Source organism: Rhineura floridana, chromosome 1 (genome assembly GCF_030035675.1).
Source record: "Rhineura floridana isolate rRhiFlo1 chromosome 1, rRhiFlo1.hap2, whole genome shotgun sequence".
NCBI lineage: Eukaryota > Metazoa > Chordata > Lepidosauria > Squamata > Rhineuridae > Rhineura > Rhineura floridana.
The window spans coordinates 144,263,930-144,290,743 of NC_084480.1; the positions used below are offsets into that span (position 1 = coordinate 144,263,930).

The 26,814-nt window shown below is 43.4% G+C and overlaps 1 protein-coding gene across 1 annotated transcript in view; it reads left to right on the forward strand.

Moving 5' to 3' along the window:
- The first annotated feature begins 1,535 nt into the window (after positions 1–1,535).
- CPLX1 (complexin 1) overlaps positions 1,536–26,814 on the forward strand; it is a 187,875-nt gene continuing 162,596 nt past the window's right edge. The window contains exons 1-2 of the mRNA XM_061622192.1: positions 1,536–1,582; positions 3,663–3,777. Coding sequence (XP_061478176.1) covers positions 3,747–3,777 — 31 coding nt within the window. The 5' untranslated portion in view covers positions 1,536–1,582; positions 3,663–3,746. The remainder of the gene's footprint in view (positions 1,583–3,662; positions 3,778–26,814) is intronic.

Below are 26,814 nucleotides of genomic sequence, written 5' to 3' on the forward strand. Positions count from 1 at the left end.
CCTGCTAGCAAGCGCTCCCCACCCCACCCCACCCCCTCCTTTTTCTTCTTCCCCTCGGATGACTCCGTTGTCGAATTGGATCGCGCCCCCGTCATTCTGCCTGGATTGCCCTCCCCCTCCATCCCCTGTCTATTGCAGCCTGTCCGGGTCGTTGCCTTCCCGTCACGCCAGAGCAGAGAGGTACCTTAGGAGCCCTTGGAGGGGTGACATCAGCTGACCGGGGCTGCAGGAAGAGTCAGGAGGATAGAGCTGGGTTGCAGCATTTTTCATTGTGCGGTGCGGCCAGTTGGACTGAAGGAGGACAGGGGTCTCCCTTGCTGGCTTCACCCGCGAAGCAGGCACAGACACACAGGGCACCCCCTGTTCCACCTGCCGTAGCCGGACCTGGGCAGTGCTAGCTGGCCCAGTATTTCCACTCCGTGCCCTGGTTTACTTTTGCTTCTGGCACGCCCCGCGAGGGACCGCATCTTGCAAGCTTGATATTCCTCGGCCATACTGTTCTGTTAACCTTCAGACGCCCCTTTGCAAGGGGGAGGGGACGAAAGACTCTTCGGCATCAACCCAGGGGAGCAGCAGCTTGGAGGGGTGTGTGGGGATCGGAGGCCATCTCTCCCCCGTCTCTCTCACCCTTGCGGTGTCCTCGCCCTGATATTTGTCCGCCAGTCTCCGGGTCTACAGCCGAGCCCCACCCCCGCCGCCGCCCCGAGTCCCAAATTTTTAGATTCTCGAGACTAACAATGAGAGCAATCACGGCTCTGAGGCATGAGAACATCGCTTCCGAGCGAGAGAGAGGCTTTGCACAGAAACTGCTGACTTCGCTCCCCCCCGCATTAAATCTCTCACTCCTCCCCCCTCCACTACTGTTTCCGTCTGAAATGCTCTCACATATTATGGCAAATATAGCAGTTCAGTGAAGGCAAACACTTCCTTTCACACCCCCCCCCCATCCTGCCTATTAAAAGTACAAGCGGGTACGACAAATCGGGTTTTTTTTTTAATGAGTCCAGGCGGCTGAAGGTTGGAGGTTCGATTAGATGCCCCCCTCCTCGGCAATCCGCAATCTCCCCCCCCCCCAGCTGCAGGTGTGCGAGCAGCAACCTCCTGCGGCAAGGAGTAGCAGCTCGCCTCTCGCAACCCTTACCGTGGGATGATGGTAGGGAGGGGGGCGGGAGGGAAAACGCGGGAGCCAGGCAAGAAATGCCGATCCAGCAGCATCGGTGGCGGGAGGAGGAAAAGGGAGGAGGAAGGAGCCCGCGTAGTGTAAGGAGGGAACAGTGTCGGTGGGATGGTCCGGAAATCCCGTGATAAAAAGAGGGAGCCGTGAAAGTAAAGAGCTCTTGGCTTGCCCTTTCTCTGTTGCTGCCTCATCGTCGTGCCCGGACACTATTGAAAAGGGAGATAACTTCTCGCGCCTGCTCCTGTCTGTGCCCTTCAAGCAACGGCGTTTAACTCCCGAGGAACACATGGACCCGGCTAGGAGCGGGAGACGGAGCTGCTAGGAAAGCCGGCTAAGCCCCTTGTCTTCGCAACTCAAGGAGAAGGAGACGGCAGGACCCCAAGCGCTGGGGAAAAGCAAAAAGAGGTATTTCTCGCTCGTCCTTTCTGCCCGCTTTTGAAAGGCCGGAGCTGTCCTAGGTGCTGATGTCTCCGTGCTCAGCAACGTGTCCGCCTTAGTAGTAGGCACCGCCCGGACGCAGGGAAGTGTCCTTGGTGCTGAATGCTCTCTGTCCCCTCTTCCGCTCGACCGCCCTGCAGCTAAGAGCTCCCCCGCGGAGGCGGAATTTCACATTTTTCTCGCTGTGCCGTCGGTAACCTGTCCTAGATGCTGAAAAACCCGCTACTTTGTGGTTCCAGAGGTTGATAGTTGGCTGTGTGGAAGAGAAGGGGAAATGATAAGGATGGATCAAGGGGACAAGCTATTATACACAGACTGCTTGCTGAAGCCTCCCAAAACTGGGCATGGAGGGATTTGCAATGAGCTGCCTTGCAAGTTCGCTGGCTGAGAGTTTTATTAGCTCGTGGAAGGTTTCCTTTATATAATTTTGATACCTGGGTGCTTTGGTGCAAAACACAATGCAGGAAAAAGTCCCCCTCCCTCAAATTTTGTGTGTAGTCTCATTGCAACCTCATTGGAATGTGAAGCATGTCTCTCCTTCCTTTGGTGCATGCATTGATTTTTCTTCCAACATGAGTGTGAGGTCACAATATTTCTTTGACTGTAGAAGTTTGGAGAGGGAAAATGGCCAATTGATGCAGCATTGTGTTTCCCTTTAGTAATTCTCTCCAGGTCTTACTCCCTTTTCACTAAAGGAAAACAAGTCTATCTAAATGTCTTCACTGTCATTCCTTAAAATAATAGCAACAAAAAGCTTGTTATTTAACAGATATGGAGCATTTTTGGAAGGGTCTGGGGGTACGTTTGATTATCTCTGCAGAGCCTTAGAAGGGAGTGTCATTGGTTGATGGGTCCAACCTTGAGCTTCTCTTCCTAAGAATCCTATTCACTTTTGGAGTTCAAGTCCTGTCAATCAGCTTGATATGAAGATGTCAAATAATGTATAGGACTTGCTTGTGAGAACTCCTCCTCCTAAGAGAAAAAGGAGCATATCTATTTGCTAGTTAACAGCCTTAACTTTGTTGCCACAACCTGAAATTCTATGCCACAACCCCAAATTATTGTATTGGAACCCAAGAAAACTTCCAGACAACTTTTTGCGATTTCCCCCCATAAATGTCTGCTGTTTTTAAGGGAGATACAGCCAGTCTACTGTAGGTTCTCCTAGCTTATGTGAATTTGATGCCATTCCAGTAACCAATCTGCATTACCTCTCTCTCTCTCTCTCTCTCTCCTCTCTCTCTCTCTCTCTCTCTCTCTCTCTCATAATGTGTCTGATATTTAACTCAATTTGACTGGAGTAGCTCTTCTGGTCAATAACGCAGACATGAGGTTGGACATTAGGAGATACTGACAGAGAAACCTGCTGCTGAGAATTCAAGGAGCATAAGCGCTTCAACCTTCAAATGCCCCTCAGCACTGCCTCTGGTCTTGAGCTTGTCCCCCTCCTTTAGAGCACTTTCTCTCAAAAATCACGAACTATCAAGCTGGAGATGCTTAACTCTTTACCAGTTAGGGAACATCAACTAAACCCAATGGTTTTTTCAGTGAATTGAATATCCCCTTCTAATGGCTCAGTATAAAAATTAAATGGGTGCCTGGCAAATTCAATTAAACAGCTCTGTGTACGAATCTATTTACATAGCAAATGAATGTTCCACTTTTTTAAAAAAGAGAGCTCTGCTGTGCTTGATTTTCTACCAGAATGTTCAGCATGAATAGTATTTAACTCCTGGAATAGTTCCCCCTAATTCAATGCTATCCCATGACAGTGTGCCTCCAGTAGATAGCCCACTTTTTTCTTATTCCCTAAAGATCATACTACAGAATGTTAAGGAATATACTATTCTTTCTAGCTGCTCAAAACATGAACAAGTAACTTGGGCTTCTGTATGGGAAATGGTGTGTATGTCAAGCGGGAGGGAGCGAGTTCAACCTAGCTGACTTTTGAAAGGACAAGTAGATCTAATGCAGTAAGATGCAGAGCTGCGGCCCAGAATACAAAAAACAGCAACCCTAATGCTAATCTTTTGTTTTGTGAATTCAGCTGCAGGGTGCAACTCAAGAACTTGTCTTCATCTGACTTGCATGTGAGAACTGATTTGGTGGGAAGGAATCTAAAGCCATCACCATGGAATTTGTAATGAAACAAGCATTAGGAGGTAAGAGGAAAATTGTGCCTTTTTGTGACTGTTTAATAGGATGGTATCTTAAGTCACCTCTCTGGATTTTGTAATGAAAGGACAATTGGTGTGGCTGGTGCTTCGTGGTGACATGAATTTCTACCTTTTCCTCTGCATTGACATTTTCACAGCAACCAGTGCAAATTTCACATTCATAATCATACTGGATAAGTGGCTTGAAGAAGCGCAGTGCAGACTACTGAGTCATGAGGTACCGAGATGATAATGATATAAAGAATGTATCTCTTTGCACATTTACTTTTTCTCCCCTTTTCAATACATTATATAAGATATCTAAAATATGAAACTTGCATCTTATAATCGATGCGTTACTATTTGCTGAATCTCAGTGCCAGTAGGGGGCAGCACTGAGAGTTGCCTCAAGCCTATAGCTGGTTCCTGAACATCCCGGCTTCTGTTCTAAATGCACAGATAGAGATTTTTTTTCTTCTGTCAACTGTTCACTTTTCATTGTTCCTTGATAGTATCTTTGCAGGGATTGTTAAGAGAAGAGTTATCCAAACTAGAATAATTGGAAACTAGCCATATACTTTAACACAGAAAGGAGGGGGGGACGACTAGCAGCACATCTGCATTCCAAATGTTGTTTGAAACTGGATTAACTGTCATGGCTCTCAGTCATGGAATTGTAGGGATTGTAATTCTGTGATGGACCAAGGCCCTCTGCTACATAATTTTCAACGTAATTCTTAAGATCTTTGGAGGAGGGTCGTCTGTGGGTGAAGTGTGTTATGTAGTGACATAGGAGGGAGCCTTCCAGGGGAAAGTAGTCCATTAGTCTGCCCTAAACTAGCCCCCTTCTGCCTGCTGATTTATTTACAACCAGTCCAGGGAGTGGCAGCACCCTTATAGAACTCAATAGGGAAGAGGCTAGGGACAAAACTAGAGTGAGTTGGCTCTGCCTATCACTGACTCTGGGGAATTCTCTGTCTTCTGCCCTCCCTGTCCCAATGGTTGCAAGGCACCCCTGGAGCCTTCTTTGCAGTGGCACCTTGTTTGTGGAATGTCCTCCCTTTAGAAGTATGACTGACACCATCCTTACTATCATTGCAGTACTAGGTTAAGACTTCTGTCTTAAGGCCTATGTGTTTGCTCCAAGCACTTTAAATGTTTTAGTTAGCTGATGTAGATTTTGCCTGGTGGATCTAGCTGCTCCAATTCTTTGATGCCTTTTTTTTTTTTAGGGGGTTTGTTATTGTCTGTTATCTGACATTGTTTATTTTATGTGCTGTACCCTGCCCTGGTATCTGTACAGACAAAGGGTGGGCTATACATATTTTTAATAAATAATAATAAAAAAGAAAAATCAAGAAACTCACTGAGAAACCCACTGTGCCCGCCAATTGCTTGAGGGAAGCCATATCAATCACACTGGTTTCAATCTCCAGCTGGGGTGCAGTTGTGGTGCAAATGTATCAGATGGCACTTGGATACCTGGTGTAAATAAAGTTAAGTGGAGAATGCTGCAATAAGAAATCTGGAGTTGATCATTAAAGAATCATCTTGTGGTCTGCATTGGCTGGTATCTGGTCTTTTAATGGATGTTCCCTTATATTCAAGTGGGCATGGTACAAATAATTTACAAGAAGAAGTACAGACGAAGAAGCTGCTTGATGACTTGGTTATTCAAGGGCCCTTATGGAGGACTTCTCCTCCTCCTCCTCTTCCTCCTCTACAGCTACAGGGCACATTTTAAAAAGCTTTTTCATTGACCACCATTTTAGATCCTATTGAGGTCTTATTTGAAGGTCACTGGTAGACTCCTGGTGATTTTGCAAGTCATACAAGATTTTCTTCTACGTACATATTATCCTGTTAGTGATAGGATTGTTGTTTATATTATGTTGTGTAGATGCAATTTGCAGTATAAACACATTATGAAGCTATTTACTTCATCAGACACATTTTATATTCAATTTAATTCTTCTTTATGTACAAGGAAACAGAGTTTTTCTCATTTGTCAGTGATTTAGATGAATAATTTGATACGAAAGAGGGAGAGAGAAGGAAAATGTCAATATTTAGATTGTGGTGGTGGTGTTTTTAATTCCTTTTGAATTTTTTGGTTGCAGTGCTGCATGTAGCTAGCTCTTAAATCCTATTTACTTCCATTGTTTTTAAATAATATTATCATTGGAAATGCATAGCATGATCTATCCCTTTGTGGGTGCAGTTGTATCCATGCAAAAGGATTGTCAAAGGACCTAGGCGAGCCCTATCCCTTCCTTTCCCCTTCCTGGAGAACGTTATATGTACATAATGCATAGTGGGGAACAAATGTGCATTATAGCACATTGGCCATTGCAAAAACTAGGAGTGTTGTGTCTACCACATGTCAGTCTCATTCTTGGTGCCCTGACTTTCAACTTACCCACACCCTGAGGATCAGCATGGAAGAATGGATTATTATTATTATTATTATTATTATTATTAATTTATTTGATTCACTAGAAAAGACAATAATGATGGGGGGGAAAGAAGGGAGTAGAAGAAGAGGAAGGCCAAACAAGAGATGGATTGATTCCATAAAGGAAGCCACAGGCCTGAACACTTACAAGATCTGAACAGGGTGGTTCATGACAGATGCTATTGGAGGTCACTTTCATTAATACTACTACTACTAATAATAATAATAATAATAATTTAAAAATTTATTATCCACCCTTCACCATAACGTCACAGGGGGGTCACAGCAAAAATATAATATTAAAAACAGTTACAACAAATTACAATCCCTATGCTTGTTCCTGCATGTGCCCACTAATGTGCCACATAGGAATGGATTATACCCATAGTCATTTTGCATTTGTCTGTAAAATATTGACATGGAATCAGAGTACTTTGCATCACTGAAAACAGAGATTTTACAAATTCTATTAATTTGTGCTGCTAATATTATTTTAGCCTCATAAATCCATAGCACACCTATTTAGAAGTTGTCTCCTGTGAAATTCATGAGAGTGGTTTGCAAGAAAAAGTGTTGTTGATGACGATGTACATACCAACTCCATCAACATATGCAGTGTTTTGCAGAGTAAACCTAGAGTGAAAAACAACACACTGTTCCATACCTCAGAGAAGGAGAGGAAGGGAAAAGCAAGAATAATGAGGGTAGGACCCCATGTGAGGTAGGGCACCATTCTTCCTATATTACAGTTGGAGAACTGAAGCTAAGGTACAGAGACTGTGATGGCAGACTCAATTATTGCAATGCAATAAAAGTAGGGAATTGGATCCAGCCAGTGGGCCAGATTGTGGGATCCCCCCACTCCTGGTGGGCCACTATGACAGTCAATCATCTGACATCAATGTGACAACAGGTGAGCCATTTTTCTTTTGTAGCATGGTAACCCACACTGCAAAGGAAAATCCAAGCCAACTGAAGCTTGGGGTTACTGCCGATCAGCTGATAGGTGGTGACTCCAAGCCTTTGTTCCCATGGGGGAACTCAGTAGTGCAGCCAGTCTCTGAGCTTGCTTTTCCTTCCAATCAGCTGGTTGGCAGTGACAGCAAGCCTCCCTTGCCAATGCACAGTTGGGAGCACAGTTTTAGGCTGGGTCTCTGCCTGCCCCTCACCCGATGTCACATATGACATTAGGTGTAGGGCTTAGTGAGCATGGTTTGGGGGGAATGACCTCATGAGCCAAATTGGGACCCATGCCAGACCTGTGGGCCAGAGGTTCCCAATCCCTGAACTACAAGCTAAGTGTTCAGACCATTCTGTACTCTGGTTCCCATGGAGGTTAGATGACCTACATTTATTCATGTCTTTCTATGTAATGAGCCCTAAATAGTTCACTCAGCTCTGTGCAACCTCTGCTTCAAGAGGGTTTTGTGTCAGAACTCAGCTCCTCAGAAAAGCATAAAATAACAGAAAAGCAATTTTTCCAATCAAGCTTGCGTCTCCCCCTTTCTGGGGTTTAAGGGTTCAGACTTAAATCTTTTTGGGAGCAGATCAACCTTGAACTTCTTGGCATTTATAGGACTAATGTATTATTGGTATAGGTGACTGGGTATCTACAGGGGTCAGTTCAGCTATAAATGCTTGGAGAGAAATGAATGCTGCAGCAATCTATGCCTGATTACCGAGGAGTAAGTGAATATGGTAGGGCTTAGCTATGAGCAAACATTCATGGAATCGCACAGTTACTCTTTTTTACCTGTTTGCACTTGCATTGGTGAACACATTCAATAATTATACAGAGGTGACTGATCTTTTATTAGACGGGGCTGGGGAGTAACCTGGCGGGTGGTTGTGTAATGGAAAACAGCTGAGACAAGCAGCTTCTCAGCGGCAGCTATCTGGGCCAGCACACTCAGTGATCAGCTTGCAATGCAGTCGCAGTAGCTGCTGCTCCCCCCCTTTTGCTCTGTGCACTGACTGCTCAGTTTGGCAGTGGTGCACAGGCCCAACTAAAGTTGTCCTGTACCCAGAAGTGAAAGTGTGCATGTGTGCACTCACAAACTCTTAATTTCCAGTTCTGGTACAGCCTGAGCCCAAACGGATTGGCCAGATAGGCACATTTGGCTGCATCGTGGACATCGCATCTCAGTGACTGGCAATGGGACCTCCTGAGGGTAGTAGGCCATTGGCATTTGCCCAACAATGCTGACCTTTGGTGCTGCCACTGTGTATGAATATTCCTGCCTTATGAATGGACAGCTGATCATGTGGGTCTTCCCTCCTGATTGCCCCTTGCGGGGGGGACTAGAGGATACTGATTTGGGTGAAAGGACCCATGATATTAGCTCCACCTATATATACACATGCTAGTGAGTGAATATGCAAGAACCAAGCCCATCTTTGTGACCTGAGATGGAGATTCAACCTGCACACCTTCACACACAAATTAGACCTTAGGAGTGAGATCAAGCACTACACTGTCAGTTTGTGTTTCACTAAGATAGGTGAGTGCATGACTAATGCTAAGGATGCAAGGAATCCCACCGGCTTTGGTGATACTATTTCTGTGCTTTTAATTAGGCCTACAGTTCCGTTGTTCTTTGAGAGGGTGGATCTTTAAAAAAAAACAAAACACCAGCCTAAACAATCAGCAATTTAATTGCTGCTTTCTAACATAAACTTACTCACATATCCCTCATGGGTATTATATCAGAGATGAGAACTCAGTGTGAGCTTTGGTCTCACTCAAGCTAGACATGTGATGGCTTGTAGTATTAGAAACAAAAATAATTAAAAAATTAGCACCTTTGAGTATATTTTGTACAAATTTAGTCTGCCAGCATTTTGAAAAGAGGCAAAATGAGTCAGGAAATCAATAAGAAGCACAGAGGCGATGCTCACAAGGCAGGGTGGAACTGCATTGAGAATAGAACTGCATTTTCCCACTTTGGAGCAGACTCGGGTTATAACAACAGGTTCAGACTCAATTGACTTGTTTGGCAATTTTAAATTAGCTAATTTCAAACTAGCCGGACTCGGTCCTTGTGCAAACACATCGATACAAAACAAAACAAATTAAATCTACCGAGGCTTTTTTTAATGAGATCTTAGAATGCATCTGTCATTACCTAGGAACAATGAGGAATCTGTTTATGAACTACTTATCAAGAATTTGCAGTGCAGTTAGAATTCTGGAGATTATTTGCAGCAATATTGACCTTGAAACAATGTCAAACATGCAGCCGGCAACAAGGCAGCCATTGGAATTTAAAGGGAGGCAAGGTTAAGCAAGCAAATGAAACAAACAAAATGATCTTTTTAACTGGTGGGGCCATAAAGTTGTCTTGGGAGAAGAGAGCAATGAGAAATTGATAGAAAAATATAGAACCAGGGCTAGTTCAAGACATTGTTGTGCCCGAAGTGGGAAATCCAATTGGTGCTCTCCTCTCATGGGACAAAAATATAAAATAAATACATTTAATAACTGAGCATTTGATATTCTTGAAAGGCACCCTAACAGAAAACCCTTTGCATGGCTACTCAGAAGTAAGCCCCACTGAGTTCAATGGGACTTACTTCCAAGTAAGTGAGGACAGGATGACAGCCTGAATATGTCACCTGAAGCCGCTATGGTGCATTGTATTATCACAGAGCCAGCCATGTGTAGAGAGGCCCAAGGCGTTTATATTGTTGTAAGCGGTCTGCTCATTTGAACTTCTTGCTAGCCTGCATTCCCCCGACGAAGGCCTGAAAATCAACAGGCTGAAATGTGTTGGGTTTTTACAAACAATAAATTTCTACCTTTCTAGCATCTTGGTTTCTGCCCCCCCTTTTTCCTGGTTTGGATGCTAGCCACTTTCTGTTGTCATTCCCATATCTGCCTTGGAGGGTTGAGGGAACCCCCAGAATAGTTTTAGTGAGTTCATATTGGGAGGAGAATGTTCTGTTGTGCAAAGAGAAATCCTTGTGCTAACAGAATGTTCACCTTAACACTACACTGAATACAATCCTTGGTGCTTAGATTAAATGGAACTATAGCACTTAGATTGCAGATAAGTCTGTGCTTTGTCCTGTGGCTTATTCTTCCCCTACATCTGATCTCATATGATGTTAGGGGATTGACAGGTTGGCAGCCCTGCTCCCCTGTGACCCACAGATGCATCTGGCTAGAAAGATATGTAGTAAGCAAAGCATGTCCATGTTGACTTGCATTCATGCACTGCCAGACAAGTGGACACATATGAATTGTCATGACCAGATGGCATTGGATCATGCAATTAGATAAGATTGCTGCATTGTTCTACTTTTGATAGACATTTAGATAATAAACAGAAGCACAGAAACCTGAACAGAATTATCCAAGACCAGAATTAAGACTTGAAGCAGGATATTGATCACCCTCCAGGTGATGTCAGACTACAACTCGCATGATCCCTTACCATTGGCTATGCTGACTGGGGCTGATGGGAGTTGGGAGTTCAACAATATCTAGATCAGGGGTGGCCACTCCGTGGCTCTCCATATGCTGCTGAACTACAGCTCCCATCAGTCTCAGCCAACACAGCTGATGGTCAGTGTCATGGCCCTGTCAGAGGACTCCTCAGATGAGGATGACTCGGGAGTAACAGCAGCAGACCCAGGAGCAGCAGGAGACACGGAGGAGCCTCCTGAGAATCCAGCTCCTTCTGCCCCTCAGCTGCAGAGCACCCCAGGGACAGCAGAGGCCCTGCAGCCAGACACAGACAGTGAACAGGATACTCCCCCCTCACCTGCAGAACGTAGACAGCAGAAGGTCAGGCAGAAGAGAGGCAGGCCTGTCTCCTTAAGGCCCAAACGCTGAGGGCTCACACCTGCTGTCCATCCTGCTCTTTATAAGGCACACCTTGGCTGCAGCCTGTTGCTGACTGCAACGTCAGGCGTGGCTTTGTGTAGACCTAGTTTCCCTGCAGCATCTCTTTGACTGACCTCCACTGACCTTGCTTCTGGACTTCTGACTCGGCAAGTACGCTTCGGATAGGCCTGGCAGATTTACAACCCGACTGCTGGCTAAGGACTTTCCTTCCCTGCCAAAGACCCAGGCATTTCCAGCCCCCCCTGACACTGCTGATGCAGTGTAGAGCTGACAGTCAGGGATGATAGGAGCTGTAGTCCAGCAGCATTTGGAGAGCCATGGAGTGGCCACCCCTGCTCTAGATATTGTTGAACTCCCAACTCCCATCAGCCCCAGTCAGCATAGCCAATGGTAAGGAAACATGCGAGTTGTAGTCTGACATCACCTGGAGGCTCCCCTCCCATGCTGTAGAGCATTTCAATTCAAAAATTGCTTGACGATCCCTTCATAATCCACTCTGGATCCTTTTTCTATTAGATGTTCTACAGTGCTGTGGATCTACAAACAAAGAAAAGCTGCCCAACGTCGGTTTATGGAATGACTCGGCTATCCATTGAAGGACAGCAAAATGAGATGTGGAGGGTATACTTGGCCTACACAATTTGTGGACTATATTATCATGATAAATGCATTTTTATATTGGGAGAATCCTTTTTTTCAAATAATGACTAACGGCATGCATCCATTAGTCCTTTTTGATTTTCTCCAAATGTTTATGTGTTTATTGTTTGAGCTCTTTCACACCAGCTGTTCCTGAGCAAATTCAGTTCTCAAAGTCCCTGCTAGGTGGCATGGTAACCACTTCAGAGCATGCCTTGAGACTGAAAGAGAGTCCTAAAGTCCTCATAAAATCATGCCTTAAGAACAGGGACACTCTTTTCACAAGGTTCTCTTTCCTAAGCTATTCATTATGAGAATTCTTCATACAATACATTAGAAATACAAGTAGCAAAAAGGGGAGATTTCAACTTGTTGAAAGAATAACATGGAAGAATGGTGAGGGATTGAAAAGCGTTATTACTGCAATGAAGCCAACTCACACTAGATGTGTGAGCAGATCTAGAGCAACCTTTTCCAGCCTGGCGTGATCCAGATTTTTTGGACTACAGTTCCCATCAGCCATTGCCAGTATGGCCAGTGTTCAGGGATGATGGGAGTTGTAGTCCAAAACATCTGGATGGCACCAGGATGGGGAAGACTGCTCACATCACTTCAGGTCTAACTCATCTACACCAGCTTCCCCCCTTTTTTCTCCCTTGCTTCAAGGGATTGGTAGCTATGTTTTAATCTCTGATGGGTTTGTGCCCTGTATATTTTAGGGATAACCTCTTTCGGCTTATTCCACCTCACTCCTTGAATTCTATGGATGCAGCCTGGTGTTGTGTCTCTTCTTTTACTGGAATTTGCTCTGCTGGGACATGTGGTAGGGCTTTTTCAGTGACTGCACATTTATGCTATGAAACTCTCTTCCTAGAGACATCCAGTTGGACCATCTTTCATTCTGTGTTGTATGGATGGAATGATGAGTCAATTTTGGTTCTCTCAGTTTCTCATTTTTCAATCTTAAATTCAGTTCTCCACATTTCTGCAGCAAGTTGTGAATTCTTTTGAAATCCTCATGAAAATTATTTCCATTTTAGTGCAAATTTCTCCTAATAAATTTCGTACACAGTTTAGACTCATGTGCGCATATGTGCCAGAAATTTCTCCTAATATAATGCATTTGCTTATGTTATTTTCACCAATATATTCATTTTGTCCACACTTTTGTAAACATTGCTTGGCGGGAGAACTGCACTGCAAAATTCAGAGAAATGCAAACTTTGAAGGATGGCTGTTTTTCAGTTCTTATATAGTTTCAGAAACTGCAAATTTGATAAATCCAGCTTTAAAGGTGAATTGAATTTCTCTCCCATCCCTTACTGTGTTGTATAAACCTGATGAAGACGTTTTAGTTTCAGATGATGCAAGACCATCTGCTTTGCATACTCAAGGTCCCAGGTTCAATCCCCGGTATCTCCAGGTAGAGTTGGGAATGTTCTCAATCTGAAGCCCTGGAGAGCCCCTGCCAGTTAGCATAGACAATATTAAGCTAGATGGACTAAGGGTCTGACTTGGTTTTAGGCATCTGCCTATGCTCCCATGTCCAAGCATCAATTGTGGAGGTTTATAATCTTTTGGTAGATGATTTTCAATGTGCTCTTACTATGACTGTTTTGTCCTATAGGCCAAGAGTTCCCAAACTGTGGTCCATGGACCATCAGTGGTCCGCAAGCTTTGTTCAGGTGGTCCACAGCATGTCTGCATTAAATATTCATATTGGTTTTTAATTGAATTTTTATTATTATCTTTCATTACTTATTTTATTTTATTGGATTACAATTTGCATTCTGTGGAATGCAAATTGCAATATAATAAAATACAATATAAGCAATAACAGAAGCAATAAAAATACAATTAGAAATCAAACCGCTTCTCCTCTCCTGCCTCCTCCTTCTCTGTGGTGGTGTGTGTGAGTGTGTGATGGATCTGTGGCGAATCCGTGGCAATTGCAGATTTCAACCCTATTGCCTAGTCATCTTGGTGTTGTTTCTCAGGAAAGAGAACTGGGGGGGGCAGAATGGCTGGACATTTCACTTTTTGGGGAAAACCAAAGCAACAGAGCTACTTAGAAGCTTCAGCACTCCCTGATCTGCCTCGACATGCCTTGTTTATCTTGCAATTCAACTTAGTAATGTGAAAGATGACCCCAAGTATCCCGATCCACCCACACCAGATGCATACACTTTATTATTTAGATACGGATCCTACCCTCAAGCTTGACAGGCTCCAACTATGACCTAAAAACTCTGCCAGGGTCCTCCCATTTTCTATTAAAAATTTAACAAAGTCTACTTCTCATCCATCAGGCTTCACCCATGAGCCACAATCTGAGCTCACATGGTGGTGGGTCAGCTTGAGGAGAACATCCACAGATGATGTCAGCCCAAGGGAGATTGATGGGAGAGCAGGTGTTCTTTCACTGCACATGTACAGTAGCAATCTCTTTAAAAAGCAAAACATTTCTTCACTCATCCCAAGGCTGAGTTCTGGCACTGATAGTAGGCATTTGTGTCACAGCCACACTTTACATGTATATGTGTCCACTTCAAATATCTTAGGCATATACCTAAAACATAATATCATGTGTAAAATGGCCTTTAGTTCTCAAATACTCATTGTCAATGCCAGAAGGCCAATTCACACATTACACTATGTTTTAGGTATACACCTAAGGTGTTTGAAATGGACATCTACAAATGTAAGGTGGGGCTGTGGCAAACGTATCTTTGCAAGCATGTGTGCCATGAAGGTGTTCTTGTCAGGGAACTGTGATAGGCTGCAGCTCACTGTTGAGTGTGCACTGAGGGCAGATTGCCTGTGTGTTGTGTGAAAATGTTCTAACACCAGGCTCAACTTAAACCCTGGGTTTGATGTGCTCTTGAGGGTTAACCAAGGAAGAGGCAGAGGCAGCTTTGTAAGAAGTCGCATTTGGCACTTCTAAATGAAACTATCCTCTGTCCAGCTATCCTTAAGAAAAGCATGTCCTAGATTCTCTTCCTCCCAGGAGACAGTCCACTTAGTTGGCTAAACTGTCACTTAATTATAAATGGAAGGGCGCCAGTAGAAGGAAGCAGATGCAAGAGACTACAGTTGTTCAGATTTTCCCTCCCCACTTCCATTATTGGTCTCATCAGAAAAGTTTGATGAGGATTAGGCTCCAGGCATTCACTTCCACAATGGCTTACAAAAAGCTAGGGTATGCAAGCGGTGACAACCTCTTTGATATTTCATTTGTGGCAACCCCATTGAGTGTGTTGACATTGGTTTATTATTTATCATTCTAATGCATCTGCAAATAATGCCGCCCTGGGCTCCTGCTGGGAGGAAGGGCAGGATATAAATCTAATAAATCTAATAAACAAACAAACAAACAAACAAACAAATAAATAAATAATGCATATTAACTCACAAATGCCAGCAGGAGGGCAAAGGTCAACTAGAACAGGTGTGGTCAACCAGTGGCCCTCCAGATGTTGCTGGACTACCGCTCCCATCATCCCTCACCATTGGCCATGCCTGCTGGGGCTGATGAGGATGGTAGTTCAGCAACATTTGGAAAGCCACAAGTTAGCCACCCCTATACTAGAAGAACTGGAACTGATTAAGATCAGTGCAGTTTGTTTCATTAAAAAAAAGGGAAGGAGGTATTTTTTAACAAAAAAAAATGAAGTGAAGGGAGCTCATCTCGAAAAGGTGGTGGCGATAGTAAAATGGCTTGAGTGCAAGTTCTTGCTTTGACAAACTGCTCTGCTGATACTTGCAGCCACAAAGCTCCAAATCTGCACCCCAGCAGACCATTGTCTCCCCCCTTTCTGTTTTAATTTTTTTAGCTGGTAGATGTTTTCATTGTTTTAAATAGGTTTTCAATTACTTGTTTTTAACTGCTTTATTGATCATTTTAATGTTTTTTTGTAAACCACTTAGAGGTCTTTATATTCATAAATAAGTAAGTAAATAAATAGCCATTGGGTAGGATATTTGCTTTGCATGCAGAAGGTCCCAGGTTCAATCCCCGGCATCTCCAGGTAGAGCTGGGAGAGACTCCTGTCTGAATTCTTGGAGAGCCACTGCCAGTAGTGTAAACACTACTGATCTATATAGACTAGCGGTCTGACTTGGGTATAAGGCAGTTTCCTGTGTTCCTATGGTACCAGATAGGGATGGGATCCATTGGCTGGTGCCACTTCAAAAGCATTCTGTTGACCTAACCAGCAGTATTGATTCAAGTTCATTCTTTGTCCGCTAGCTGGGGCTTTTACAGATCCATTACCCCCCCCCGAAAAATATTTGTTGGAATGTATGAGGTTCAACTCCAACTTGGTGGGTTGAGGCTGCATGGGGTTAATAAGGGTAGCTAGAGAGCTAGACCTCTTGCTGCTTGAGGCTATACCTATCCCTTTGATCCTTCCGTCTCTTCCCTTCCTGCTGTGTTTTAAGGTTGTTGTAACCTGCCCTGAGACTCCTGTGCTGTGAGTAAAAACAATAAAAGAACAATGTATTTGAGGACATATTCAAGGGGGGGAAATCCAGAGTCAGGGGAAAGCTGCTGAAATTTGGAGCAAACAGGACCACTCTGCAAAAATGGAGAATATGTGGTCCACTGAAAAAATCCAATGCTAAATCTTAATTCAGTGAAATTCTCACCCATCCCTACTATTAGTTCATGGTAATAATTTAGGCTGTAATCCTAACCCCACTTACCTGCAAGTAAGCCGCCCTGAATTCAATAGGACTTCTGAGTTGATATAGTTAAGACTATGCCTCTAATATGTCTGTTTTGCTCTTGTGTTGGCTGCTATTTTACTTACTTTGCATGTAAGTTTTAATGAAAGGCAGTTTAGAAATAGTTTTAATGAAATTTATTTATTTATTTATTTATTTGATTTATATCCCGCCCTTCCTCCCAGCACGAGCCCAGGGCGGCAAACAAATGCCAAAAACACTTTAAAACATCATAAAAACAGACCTCAAAATACACCAAAACAAAACAATGTTAAAAACATTTTTTTAAAAAAGCTTTAAAAACATCTTTAAAGAAAGGGTTAAAACATATTATTAAAAACACATATTAACAAGCAATTCTAACACAGACGCAGCAGGAGCCCAGGGCGGCAAACAAAAGCACTAAAAACACTTTAAAACATCATAAAAACAGATCTTAAAATACATTAAAACAAAACAACTTTAAAAACATTTTTTTAAAAGCTTTAAAGACATCTTTAATAAAGGGTTAAAAACATTGTTTTTTAAAAAGGCGGGTTTTAAAGAAACATTAAAAAGCAATTCCAACAGATGCAGAAATAAATAAATCACCCTTGGAAAAGGTCTCTCCCTTGTTTCTGGCGGAGTGATGTGTCACTCTGTTGATGGTGGGAAGCTGGCTGAAGCAATAGGAGATGTGCTTTAGCCTCGTGTAAGGGCTGGGGGGTTGGAATGTAGCCTTAATGATTTATTTTAATTGATGGAGGTATTTTTGCTTTATTGTCATTTGTGTATATTTTGTCAATATGATATGAAATAGATTCTTGAATCTTGCTAATTGTGTTTATTTTTGTTATATATTGAATTATATGATTTTTTTGTATATTTGGTTATTCCTATGGTTGCAAACCACCTTGAATACAGTAATGTAGAAAGGCAGTATACAAATGAAAAATGAAATGAAAATGAAAAATGAAATGAAAAGTGCCTGTCAAAAAACTTTCTCAATCAGAAACAAGTGTGCATTCTCTTCTTCAGAACTCGTTATTATTATTATTATTAGCATTATTATTATTAGCATTATTATTATTAGCATTATTATTAGCATTAGCATTAGTTGCCTGCCCTTCACCCAGAAGTCTCAGGGCAAGTTACAACAACCTTAAAATACAGTGTTAAAGACAATTAAAAAGGTAAAGGTGTCCCCGCACTTGTAGTGCTAGTCGTTTCTGACTCTTAGGGTGACGTCTTGCGACGTTTACTAAGCAGACCATATATATGGGGTGGGATTGCCAGTTCCTTCCCCTGCCTTTCTTTACCCCCCAGCATATGCTGGGTACTCATTTTACCGACCACGGATGGATGGGAGGCTGAGTGGACCTTGACCCCTTTTACCGGAGATTCGACTTCCTCCTTCCGTTGGAATCGAACTCCGGCTATGAGCAGAGCTTTCGGCTGTGTTACCCCCACTTACCACTCTGCGCCATGGAGGATCTTTTTAATTTAAAGACAATTAAAGACCCACAAAATAGGGTGGGTCACAAAAATATATATCTTAGGTGTCAAAGGCCAAGGTAAAGAGGTGCATTCTCTTCATTTTTAGAAAGATGGCAATGCATCATGAGATTCCAGTCTGTCAAGCGCAATGTTTGAAGAGATCCTTAGTGCTTTATAAAATTTGAAAAATGAATGATTAACTTTGAACACCTTAATGCATTTCAAACCACTCCAGATGCTGAGTACGTCCCTCATCTGATGTATGTATGTTCTATAAATAAAGCCAGGAGTTTACCAAAAGCAGACACGTTTAAAATACTTTGTGAAGGTGGGAAACTCTCACAAACACATTAAAAAGTGCTTCAAATAATGCTGTTGATATTAGAGAAAATTATTTCCTTGCATTGTCCCAAATTCATGAGACTATAATATAGGACTCCATGGGGATGATGTCAAAACTGTCTAGAACACTAAGAGTAGGGACATATTTTAAAGAAAACCTTGTCAAGCTTGCATTTTCATAAACACAATGCGATTTGCACAAGGTTTCTCTCTCTCTTCCTCTCTCTCTCTAGTGCAGGGGACGACAACCTTTGTAGGCCCATGGACACCTTTGCAAACTGGAGACATTGTTGTGGGCACCACACACACATGCACATAAACACACACACTGCAACCTATTCTACTGACTACAATAATATACTTCTTTCAAACCTAATTTCAGCACAGGGGATGGGGGAGTCCACTCTGAGGGCACCAGGAAAGGCTTCTGCAGGCACTCGTGTGCCCACAGGTGCAAGGTTGGCATCCCCTGCTCTAGTGAGGCACAGGATGTGCCCAGAAGGCTTGGGGAGGGAGATCTTGATGTCCGTTAACATTACGGTTGCCAGGTCAGAAACTCTGAGATTTCAGGGGCGTGCCTGAGTGATGGCATGGGGCGGGCCCTACTGATGCTATTAAACATGATACATTAAGCATCAGCCACAGCTCCTTGGAGCATACAATTCAAAGAAAAACATTTCTCTGATTGGAAATTAAGACAGAAATCTTAGCTAAAAGATGGAGCCTGGGTAGGGAACATTTAATATAGCCTACTTGCTTCTGGCAAGAAGGGTTTAAGTGCCCTCAGGCCAGGCCAGTCACCAGAAGGCCACTGTAGGAAGAAAGGACCCTAGTGTTGTGGAGATGTTAGACGGGAGTACTCAGGAGTAAAGATGGATGCCCTTGAAGGCTGCAATTCTAAATATACTTACTAAGGGACTAAGCCCCATAGAACTCAATACCACTTATTTCTGAATAGATGTAGTTTGGATTGTGCTGTTGGTAAAGCTTGAGTAGGGATCCTTTGCAAAGATATCCATATCCAAGCAGTGTTGGCAACCCCCTGCCTGGAATGCCCTTTTAACATGGCTGCTCCAAACGTCTTTACAGATTTGACCCTTCACTTCAAAAGAGGTCTGAGAAATGAATAAGATTCTCTACCCTTTTCTGTCTACCCTATGGGCTGCTATAAACTCACTTTGACATCCAACCCAATTCCAGTGAGTAATAAGTGACAGAGAGAAAACACACGTGGTTTGGTCTACCTGCAGAGGCAGCAGCTCAGGAACAACAACAATTACAGCCACACTTCTCAGTATGTGAACTCTTTTACCACTATTGGGCAAGAAACAAACCATCATGCAACCAATAAGGAGCATCATCAGTGGGTTTAAAGGGGTTGAGCTGTGCACGTGGAACCACTGTTGTTGTTAGTATGGATGTAAGGGAGTGAGGTTTAAGGTAAATGAAATGCAAGCAGAAAAAAAAGAAGAGACATTGATGATTTCCTAAATGCAATACCATACCAACCACAACAAGATTCCTATGAGTAAGAGAGAAAACTCCCACAACCAGTCAGGATTCCTAACCAAAAACCAAAACTAAAAAATACCTGGCAGCCAGTAAGCCGAGGTCACAAAAATCCTCATGCAGCACTACCTGACCTGGGGGCTGTAGTTAGGGCAGAATGCTGCAGCACGATTGCTGACATGAGTGAGACCCTATCAGCACATAATACCTCTGCTGTGAAATCTGCACTGGCTGCCAATTTGCTATCAGGCCAAGTTCAAGGTGTGCTTTCCATGTTATGGGTGCCACATAGCACTTGTTCTACTCTTGTAAGAAATCAGTCCCTTAGTGTGGCAGCACCTACTCTTTGGAACTCCCTGCCTATTGACATTAGGCAGACACCTTCATTGTATTCTTTTCAGCACCTGCTAAAAACAGTTTTGTTTAAGCAAGCCTACCCAGGCAGGTGGAAGCTATTGTATTTTTTATCTTTTTAACTCATTGCTGGTTTTATTGTTTTTAATGTTTTTAAATACCTGTCTTTAACTGTATGTGCCGATAATTTTATTGTTTTAATTCTTTCTATAAACTGCTTTGAGATTTTTTACAATAAAGCAGTATATCAATGTTCTAAATAAAATACATAAATAAATTTTAGAGTCACTGTGGCCCTTGGGTCTCTTTCCACTTCTAGTAACAAAGGAATCTGCCTTATACTGACTCAGGCCATTTGGTACCATCTAGCTCAGTACTGATGACATGGACTAGCATTGGCCCTCCAGGATTCCAGGCAATAGTTTTTCCCAGAAATTGAGTTTTGGACCTTTGCTTGCAAAGCATATGCCCTACCACTGAGCTGCAACCCTTCCCCTGTTTAAAAAAGTATCTTTTAAAATTGTTCTTTTCAATTCACTAATGAATGCACAGCATACCTAGGGCAGATCCACACTTCCCAGAATTCTTTGAGAGAAGCCATGACTGTCCAAAGTGAAATAAAGGCCTGGAGTGGATGGTTTACATTTGGGCGGGAGGCTACATGTGCCTGCTGTAGAATAAAAAGGTGGGGAAACATTGAAAAGCAGTGATACAGTTCACAATGTTTTCCTTTTGGAAAGGAAATGGGCTTTCCCTCTGCCCAGTGTCCAGTCACCCACCCAACGTCCTCCTGTCCTCCTCCTCCTCCCCTCCCTGCCCCTCTCCCGAGTCAGTGTTGGACTATGACCTGGGAGACCAGAGTTTGAATCCCCACACAGCCATGAAGCTCACTGGGTGACCTTGGGCCAGCCACTGCTCCCCCCCTCCAGACTCAGAGGAAAGCAATGGTAAAACCACCTCTGAATACCATTTACCATGAAAACCCTATTCATAGGGTCACCATAAGTCGGGATTGACTTGAAGGCAGTCCATTTCCATTTTCAAACATGATTGCACAGAAGTAAATCCCATTGAGCTCAGAAAGTATATAAATGATCAAACCCACCCTCCCTTCTCCTCCCTCCTATCTCCTCCCTCTTGCCCCTCCTCCTTCCTTTACCCCTCCCTCCCTCCCCATCCCCATCCCCATCCCCATCCCCTTCCAATCCCCTTCTTCCCCTCCCCCCTCCTCCCCCCTTCTTCCTCCCCATGGTCAGTTTTACCTGTCTTAAGCATGATTGCACGGGAGTAAATACCATACAACTCTATACGCATGCAAATGATGAAACTTGCCCTCCCCTCCCCCTTCCTTTGCCTCTTCCAATCTGCTCCTCCCCTTCTCCCCTCCTCCTCCCCCTTCCCCCCTCCTCTGAACATATTGTGGACTGCTTCTTGAAAATCTGGACTAAAACCTGGAACGGCTTCACTGCTCCACTGACTTTGGAGCCCCTAGGCTCCAATGGAAAGCATGGCATTTTGGATGAATTCACTGATTAGCAATTAATATGACTGTTGGGTGACCTGGCATCCTACAGAATGGGACCCCAGAAAGAGCTGTAATGTTTCTCTGTACGTAGAAGACTCAGTAATACAGTCCTCCCCCTTAACGGTCACTGCAGTGTGAGAGTTCATTGTAAGCAATGAATTCAATTGCAACATCTTCATTTATTTATTTTGCGTAGCCTTACTGAAAAATCCAAGAAGAGTTTCACTCTGTTTTTTCCTTCGAACTCTGTGATTTGAGATCAGTTAGTTACTTCACGCTTCCACCTTTGGCCTTTGGAGCCGGACACTGCCAGAGATTTCAAGGAGTGAGGTAGTGTCTCTGTCTGAGACGAGACAGCCTGACATTTGTTTAATAGGATGTTAATGGAATAAGCATGACCTGACTTCTTTTCTCTGTCTCACTCAAATGTCAAGTTTTACTTTTGATGGCTTATTGTGCAGATGAGCCTCAAATGACAACAGGGCACAAGCAAGATCAGTTGAATTTATTAGCATTATATGGCATAGCCTAGACAGGCCCATTGCTCTTGCAATTGGATTTTTTTCAGTCAATACTGTTGCTTTCTAACTACAGCAAGCTTTTTTGGAATGGTGGCAAGTCATCAGTTCGGAAGAAAAAATGCAGTTACTGGTACATTGCCAGTAAAATTGTAAAATGGGAGGGAGTTATATGAATGTGATGTTGGTAAGTGGCTTTGGATAGGCTATTAATGGGGGCCATAAGATTCAAGGTTAATGCAATCCAGGGCTATTACAGTAAAATCATAGACTTCCCATTGTTGAGGTCTAAATTTAAGTCTGCATGCTAAAAATGTGATACCTCCTTGTTTGGCTTTGAAACAACAAGAAAAATGAAGTCATAGCTTGAAAACTGTGTCAGATGTTCTCATAAAGGAAGTTTATTTATGTAGGTATACAGTGAAGATCTATTTGCTCACTGACAAAAATACATATGCATGAAATCACGTTAAGTAACTTGGAGGCTTCATTCTAATTTGTTTGCAAAGTGAGTGGATGCAGATGACTATTTGCTGAGTGGTTATTTATTATGAGGTGCAAGCTATTGCTAGGGAAGTAGCTGATGGTGAACTGTGGCCCCTTGCAACATCTCCATGACACAATGAAAGGCACTATAACATAGAAACCTAGGAAGCTGCAGTATGCTGAGTCAGAACACTGCTCCATCTAGAACACTGCTCTTCAACCTTGGGTCCCCAGATGTTTTCGGACTATGACTCCCATCATCCCCAGCCAGTTTAGCCATTGGTCAAGGGATCATGGGAGTTGTAGCCCAAAAACATCTGGGGACGCAGAGTTGAAGAACACTGGCCATAGCTCTCCAAGGTTTCAGTGAGGGGTCATTCACAGTCCTACCTGGAGATTCCAGGGATTGAATCTGGAATCTTCTGTATGCAAAGGAAGTATCCAACCACTGAGGTATCCCTCTCCCCCTTGTACCCCTCCTAAACCTCTCCAGCAACTCTAGGCCATGCAGTTGTTCCTAGGACAGGAGATGCTGGCAGAGGAAGAGCAATTCTGTAGGTTCTCACATGTAAGCCTAGATCTGATGTTACTAGAGTAGAGCAGGAGGGGCATGCACAAGTCTGGAGGCAGGACCCAGCATCCTTGGGCAGGCGCAGGGGCCCCTGGACCCAGGCAGGCATGCTGGTGCTGACAACAGTTGTTGGATTTGGCCTGCCTGCTTCCTCCCTTGGTTTTTTTGTATATATCTAGCTGGTAGTTGCTTATCATTTTAAATTTCCCACAATGCCTCAGAGTGATACAATGTTGAGGCATTGTGGGAAATTTAAATGGTGCGTGTGACTCATAGTCACCAACTGCAGATTGTGGCACTGCTGCTACTGCTCACCGAGTGCGCTGTGAGTAGCCCTGCCCCTGCCACAAATCAGACATTTGGTGGTCATGTGAAGAGGCTGTATGTGTGCAGGGCACCTTCACATGAGGCAGAATCCTGGAGGATTATCCCTTCTGCAGAGGAACTCTACACCTGTGTGCACATATGGCTTCTTCATACGGCTGTTGACCACGTGGCTGGTGGAGGAGTGTGAGAAGGGTCACTTCAGTGGCAGGGGGCTAGGATGATGGGTGTGCCTCTGTCCCCTCTCCTCAACACATGAGAGATGTGTTATTTATTTATTTATTTATTTATTACATTTATATCCCATCTTTCCTCCAAGTAGTTCAAAGTGGTGTACATGGTTCTGCCCCCTCCATTTTATCCTCACAACAACCCTGCGTGGTAGGTTAGGATGAGAGACAGTAACTGGCCCAGTGAGCTTCATAGCTGAGTGGGGATTCAAACTCTGGTCTCCCAGGTTCAATTACACCTTACTGTCACATTCATATACACTTCATTCATATACACACCTATTACGACACTGTTATATTTAGCTTGCTTTGCTGACCAACAAGAAGCTGAGAGATAACTTTGGCTGCAGCTGTTGGCATTATTTGGCCCCAGAACAACAACAATAACAAGGGATTGGTGAGATTTGTCCCCCTGGGAAATGCGTTAAAAAAAAAATTGCTTCTCTCAAAATTCCTCGAACATTTCTCCTGAACAGGAACCTCTAAATTCACCTTGACATTTCATGTTAAGCAGTGGTAGCTGGTGCCCACTGGGACTGGTGGGGCGGAAGGCAGGGAGGCCAATGGTAGGTGGAGCCAGAGCCAATGACAAGTGGAGTCAGAGCCAAGGACAGGCAAAGGCAACTCATTTTCGTTTTGTCCCCATCCTCCTCCCTGCTGAGTTCTGCAAGAGCAACTCTGAGATTAAAGAAAAGGAAACTGACAGGCTGTGCCACCCCCTTGACTGGTTGTAAGTAAGAAGGCAGGCAAGTGGGGGCTGGCTGAGGGCAACCTGACAGTGGTGGGTCAGTGCCCCATTCATCCTAATGGACCATCTTCCACTGATGTTAACATCTGTGCAACTTGCAATCTTTGAAATTTGCCTTGAAATTTTGAATTTGCCAAGACTGGGCGGCAAATTTAAACAGTATTCTCAGAAGGAACAACCAGTCACCTTAGCACTGTTCCAAATCCTGTCCTCCAATTTCTCCAAAGTTTCATTGTCCTGGGAAAGAGGCATCTGTTTTTCTGCTGCATTTGCAGGCAGAACTTCTTAAGACTTTGGTGAGTATAGGTTGAGCTTTCCTTATCATTGGAAGGTGGCCGACAGTGGTGTGTGGGTTTATCTTTCCAGTAAGCATGCCTCCATCACTCTGCAGCCTCCCCAGCTGTCGGCACTTCCAGATCTGACAAAGTTCCAAGGGAGGGGTTACCTCGTGTCGTCTTCCCCTGGGCTTTAACTGAAGCACAGAAAGCTGGGAAGGCTGACTGCCAAGTGCCTGAGACTGGTTGTCTGCTCATCTTATTTTTAAGGGAAAACCTTCCTTTTGCCCTTTACAAAAAGAACTCCACACTGATTTCTTTAAACTAGACCTCACTTTTATAATAATAATAATAATAATAATAATAAAACAGCTGTCAGTAGGGATGTAATGAGGCAGTGATTTCCATCCCATCCTGTGTTGCAATCAGCACTTTTTCTATTCTGCTGCTGTTTGGCTTCTGCTATGTTATTCATCTCACTATCGGCTATGGCCTAAAGTAATGCCATTAATTATGTAATTAATTTCAGTAGAAGGAAAATGTTGAAAACAACGCAGGAAACAAACAAAATAACATAATTATCTACATTACATTTGCACAGTAAAAAAACAATAGCAAATACTGCTCATATTCACTTACGTAATTTCCATTCCTGACCTCAGATGGCAACTTCTGCTCCGATTTCTGTACTGTTGTCAGGCACATGGTAGGCAGCTTCCCCACCTTCCTATGAATTAGCTTAGCTGAGTACATCATGAGATTTCCAGGAAGTGTGGGCACCTGGGAAAACTAGTGAATGTGGACCACCAAAGAGATGATTTGTACTGGAAGAAAGACATTCACAAAACCTCTCGGCCACTATGAAAGTAAGGTAAATGCAATGAAAAACCCTGCACTCCACCCATGAAAATTTCTCATGAAAATTTCTTTCCCTTTTGATAATTTTTGAATGCAATTTCTTTTCTCATTAATGGATTTATCTAGAATAGAAAAAAAGAAAGCACTTTATGCAAACACACAGGAGAAATGTTCAGCACAACAGCACCCCATAGTGCTGCCCTATGCATGGCCATAACCCCATAGTACCGTTCTGCTTACCTTGCCTCTTATTCTCTCACATTAATGCACTCTGCTTACAAATATTCAAGCTTTCTCTTCCTCAGCTGTCCTGCAGTGAGCGCTTAGCTGGGGATCTGCCAGTCAACCTGGTTTCTTTCTGTCTCTCATATCATTAACTGTAATCAAAGCCCTGCGGGCAAAATAAGACCTTTACTGACTCCTGGGTAGCCCAGCTGTTTCAGCCTTGCCCTCGGTGAAAAAAAATGCCACGTTTCAGCTTCCAGGAGGATGCCACTTTTGGAGCTGATGATCTTTTCAAGCAAGCAAGCCCAGTTGCCTTTGAGTTTTGTGTGCACATGTACCTGGACATCATTCTACTGATTTAAGTGGGGACCTGCACAGAAAATGGACAAACCATCCATTTTTAATTGTTTCCAGACATCAGTCTGGAGCCACAAATCACCATCATTTCACCCAAAGGTGGACATGCCATGGTGTGCTAATGGGGGTGGGTGGAGGGGAACCATAAGGTGAACTGAGCTGTAAAAGGAAGAAAGGACATAGAGAGAGAGAAATTTCTCCCTATGGTAGGCAGAAGACATTATTATTCATTATTATTATCATTAATTAATTGTGTATCCAACCCTTCAATCTGAAGATTTCCAGGTCAGTACATAAGAACATATTTAAATGCACAAGTACGAGATCCAAGAAAGCAACAAAATAAAACTTATCAAAACAAAACATCAAAATATCAAGGAATCAGCAATGCAGACAATCCCTCAGCAATCTCTCTCTTACATCTGCCAAATCTGTAAGCCTGGGGAAATTATGGTGCATTTATTTGACACCTAAAAGCTGATAGGGTAAGGGACAGCTGGATTTCTATGGGGAGGGAGTTCCACATCTGGGGTGCCACACCAGAGAAAGCCCTGTTCTAGTAGTGAAAACTATCATC